This window comes from Phaethon lepturus, unplaced genomic scaffold, assembly GCF_000687285.1.
Source record: "Phaethon lepturus isolate BGI_N335 unplaced genomic scaffold, ASM68728v1 scaffold41682, whole genome shotgun sequence".
Classification (NCBI taxonomy): Eukaryota; Metazoa; Chordata; class Aves; order Phaethontiformes; family Phaethontidae; genus Phaethon; species Phaethon lepturus.
Genome location: NW_010524858.1, coordinates 4,537 through 8,842, shown reverse-complemented (window position 1 = coordinate 8,842; position 4,306 = coordinate 4,537). Strand labels below are relative to the sequence as shown.

Sequence of the window (4,306 nt, the reverse complement as noted above, 5' to 3'; positions counted from 1 at the left end):
CACAGCTCCATCTTTAGATGACAGTCAGTTGCCTTGCAGAGGAGAATGCTTCAGTCTATTTATGTTCAAACCATAACAGTCCCTGGTTGAGACCTATTTTGAATTCTGACTGATGTGTATGTTATCTTGCCTCTTTTACACCAGGCAAGGTCTCTGCAGTTTAATTGCAGCCTTAAAGTTCAGACAAATATTTACAGCTTCTGCTTTCCTTTTAAGATAAATGGCTACTTCAAAACACTCTCTTTGCTGTGTTTCCCACTCCTTGAGTGGGTTCATGCTTTTTAAACCTACCCGGGCAGCTTGAGAAATGAAGTGGGAGTCACAGCCAGTACAATTTGTTCTCTGCTTTATTTACAGGAGCCAAGCAATAAGCGGGTTCGGCCTTTAGCACGGGTCACATCCCTGGCGAACTTGATCTCTCCTGTAAGAAATGGTGCGGTTCGGCGCTTTGGGCAGACAATACAGGTAAAAAGCAGAGCCTTCTAATCCTAAAAGTGTAGAGACACGGGGAAGGTACTGGCTGTATGGGTGTAAAATAGGCACTGGGATTTCAAGGCATCTCTTGAAAATCTCCTATATGATTTATGCAAGGACAGAAAGCTTGCTTGGGACTTGTGGGTAAAGAAGAGTTCAGAGGTAGCTTGGTAGAGAACGACATTATTGAGGGTTTAAGCAGTTAAATTAAAAAAAAAAAAAAAAAAAAAAAAAGTAATTCAGGGAGAATTAGTTCATAAACTGTTCCAGTACTTGAGATATGTGTATTGGAGCGTCTGCTTAAATGTGAACTGACCCTGCTGTTCAGCGATCTTTCGATAATGTTAGAGAAGTGTTGTCTATACCCCACACATGCAGATAAGAGCACTTCTGTGTCTGGGTTTGAGTAACATTGTGAATCACGAGAGCAAAGTTCAAGTGGCTCCTGATTAGGCCCGTTATAGGTAGAATTATGATCCTGGTTTGTTTACTTCCTCATACCTTGGAAATAGACCCAAGCTTTACCTGCCATCCTCCTCCCAAGTGCTGCCGCTGGATCCATGCGGGGAGAGGCATGTGGAAAAGTTTGCTAATCTCTGGGCTCTCAGGGCTTTCTCAGCAGCTTGATTAAACTGTTCTTTTTTCTGAGGAAAAGTGTCTGGGTGTGTTTTCCTGCCCTGTACAACAGAGGAGGATGAAGGATTGGGAGGGGTATGGATAATACTATAATACTTCTGAAACGTTGGCTCTACATATATCTTTTTAAATTTTTTTTTTTTAAATCCCTATAGTCATTTGCCCTTCGCAGTGACAGCAAGTCTCCTGGCTGTGCCCAGAAGTCATGTAGCAGATCTGCTGCTCCTACTCCTCCTAAAAGAAGAAACAGTGTACTTTGGTCTGAGATGTTAGATGTCAACATGAAAGAGTCCCTGAGCACCAAAGAAATTAAGCGCCAGGAGGTAGGTTGTCTCTTAAACAGCAGGATTGAGAAAGACAGCCAAGGCCTTGGCTTGTGCCGTTTCCTTGGCGGGGAAGGGAGTATTGAGCATCTGTGGGTGACTTTATCTTCCTGTGCACCTTCATTTCTGAACCACTAGATTTATTTCTGCATTAGGCATGGGAAAAGGTAGGCTTCTCTCTCTTGAGTCACTAGGGAGTTCGTCTCCCCAGTTTGGCCCTTCAGAGATGCCAAACTCTTCCCAGCATTTCTGAAATTCGAGACCCAGCCATGCTGGTTGCTTTGCAGCAGACCCAAAGTCAGGTTCCTTGTAAAGCCAGCTGTCTTTCTCCTAAAGCTCTTGACAATTGGTTGAAAGCCAAATGGCAAGGCCTTGGCTTGCCTTTTTCCTGTAGTTCTTAGACAAATCTGCTAGTGACAACACAGAAGCTGACTAAAGACGCCTGGGATTTGACCTCTGTGGTTTTCTGGGTTTTGTTTTTTTCGTACTTGCCTGTGTAAAAGCAGTGATTTAAAAGGCGCTAATATTTAATTTGGCTTGTGCGTGAGCATCAGAGCTTTCACACAGTTGTAAGTAATGTTGCTTTCTCAGAGCTGGGAAAGCCGGCAGATTTACTGGAGGTTGTCGTGCCCAGGTGGCATACAGTGATTCAGATGGCAAAACTGCCTATTCAAGCTGCAGAGACAGGATGTACATTATGGGAGCTGAAAGGCTCTTTCAGTCGAAGACTGAGATTAAAAATGACTCTCGATGTTTCATCCCCTTCCTCACAGGCAATATACGAAATGTCCAGGGGAGAGCAGGACCTAATCGAAGACCTGAAGCTTGCCAGAAAGGTGAGTGTGTTTTTTACTGCAGTCAGTGATCGCATTACAGATAATAATGAAGTTTCTTTGCATCTGCAAACATTACACACCAGCTTTGTCAGGCCCAGAATCCCCAGTTTGAAAGCTGGCCTGGAAAGTTGACGCAAACAGTCCCACAGTACCGGTTTGATTGCAACAAACCCAGCCAAAAAAAGTTGTGCTTCGCAGTCCTGCAGAGCTAATTGGGGAGTCCCTCTCCCACATAAGGACAGTTCAGACAGGAAAGTCCTTTTCATTTGAAGGCCTTGATACCTTCATACAGAGGTGAATCTTTTTCCAAAGTCGATGTTACTCTTTCTCTTGGCTTTACTTCATATCTGTCCTGCACGTGATATATCCCCTCATACTTAAATTGTCAACTTTTGGGCTTGGGAGATTTGAATATATTTTAATACTGACGTTCTTTGACAGGCCTATCATGATCCCATGCTGAAACTCTCTATCATGTCCGAGGAGGAGCTCACCCACATATTCGGGGACTTGGATTCTTATATTCCTTTGCATGAAGGTAAGAGCAACGGGATCATTTTCACATAATCTGCTGAGTAAGAGTTAAACTCTATGCTTTCTCACATTAGAGCAGCTTACTGGGGAGTTGATGCAATTTCTGTTCTTGCGTTTTAATTCTAGATTTGTTGGCGAGTTTAGGAGAAGCAACAAAACCGGATGGAACAGTGGAGCAGATTGGGCCCATTCTTGTGAAGTGGGTGAGTACATAACTTAGAGACAGCAGGCTAAAAATGTGCTTAAAGAACGTTTAAAGCTAGAAGCCGAAAAGCTGTGGGCTTTTGTGGCCTTGAGCGAAAGATTGAAACGGAAATCCTGGCTACGCTGGAAACAATGGGAGTCTGTCAGCCGTAATGGGCCATGATTTCACCCTAGAGACTTACACTAGTGTGACTGCAATTACTTGCTGATTTATGTTTGAAATGTCTATATCTTCTGGACTGTTTGCCACTGATGTGATTTCAATAGTGTTATCACTGTTAATCTCAAACATCTGAACTTCAAAGGCATTGCATGCAGGATGCCCTTGTTCTCTTCACAAAAGACTAGCAACATATACAAGGTAGTCTGTTAGCTTTTTTTATTGGGCAAAGTATCGCAGGAAGGGAAGTAGAACTCCCTGAGTTTGACATGTTAATGTGATTTGCTTTTCATACCTGGAATTTGACTCCGGAATATCGTTCTCTTCTCCTGCAGTTACCACGACTCCATGCCTACAAAGGTTACTGTAGCAATCAGCTGGCAGCCAAAGCACTTCTGGATCAGAAGAAGCAGGACCGGAGAGTGCAGGACTTCCTTCAGCGCTGCCTTGAGTCTCCTTTCAGCCGCAAGCTAGACCTTTGGAGCTTCTTGGATATTCCTCGAAGTAGGCTGGTCAAATACCCTCTGCTCCTAAAAGAGATCCTGAGGCACACTCCCAAAGACCATCCAGATATCCAGATTCTGGAAGAAGCGGTAAGTAATATGACTTTGTGATCGTTGTTCTGACATAAGCATGTCATTCTGGAGTTTCAGGAAGTTTTCTTAAACTCTCAGCAATTTCATGGGGTGGTTTTCTCAGTGGACACAAATCTGTGACTAACCCCTCATGAAAGCAGATGAGGAATCAGTCCACATGGATTTAATAATTTGTAAATGTTTTGGTTTATAGATAACTATAATCCAAGGAGTCCTCTCTGACATCAACCTGAAGAAGGGGGAGTCAGAGTGCCAATATTACATTGACAAGCTGGAGTACCTGGATGAGAAGCAGAAGGACCCAAGGATTGAAGGCAGCAAAGCTTTACTGTGCCATGGCGAGCTGAAGAATAAAAATGGACATGTAAGTCCCTCGTGTTCATGGTAATTAATTCTCAAGTTTGAAAACCTTCCCTCAGAGGTAGTTAAAAATGTTTGTCTGTTATAGCAGGACCAGGAGTCCTTGCATCCTTTGGGTTAGTTTAGACAATTAACTCAATTTAAAAAACAGAAGAGAAAGCACCTGATGGCAGTCTGCATTTC

At 43.3% G+C, this 4,306-nt stretch overlaps 1 protein-coding gene across 1 annotated transcript in view; it reads left to right on the top strand.

The window, feature by feature from the left end:
• Positions 1-299: 299 nt before the first annotated feature.
• Positions 300-4,306, top strand: part of NET1 (neuroepithelial cell transforming 1) — a gene marked incomplete at its 5' end in the record, with an annotated part of 5,814 nt that continues 1,807 nt past the window's right edge. Inside the window, 7 exons of the mRNA XM_010282572.1 lie at positions 300-465; positions 1,266-1,433; positions 2,207-2,269; positions 2,711-2,807; positions 2,930-3,006; positions 3,503-3,760; positions 3,957-4,127. Coding sequence (XP_010280874.1) covers positions 300-465; positions 1,266-1,433; positions 2,207-2,269; positions 2,711-2,807; positions 2,930-3,006; positions 3,503-3,760; positions 3,957-4,127 — 1,000 coding nt within the window. The remainder of the gene's footprint in view (positions 466-1,265; positions 1,434-2,206; positions 2,270-2,710; positions 2,808-2,929; positions 3,007-3,502; positions 3,761-3,956; positions 4,128-4,306) is intronic.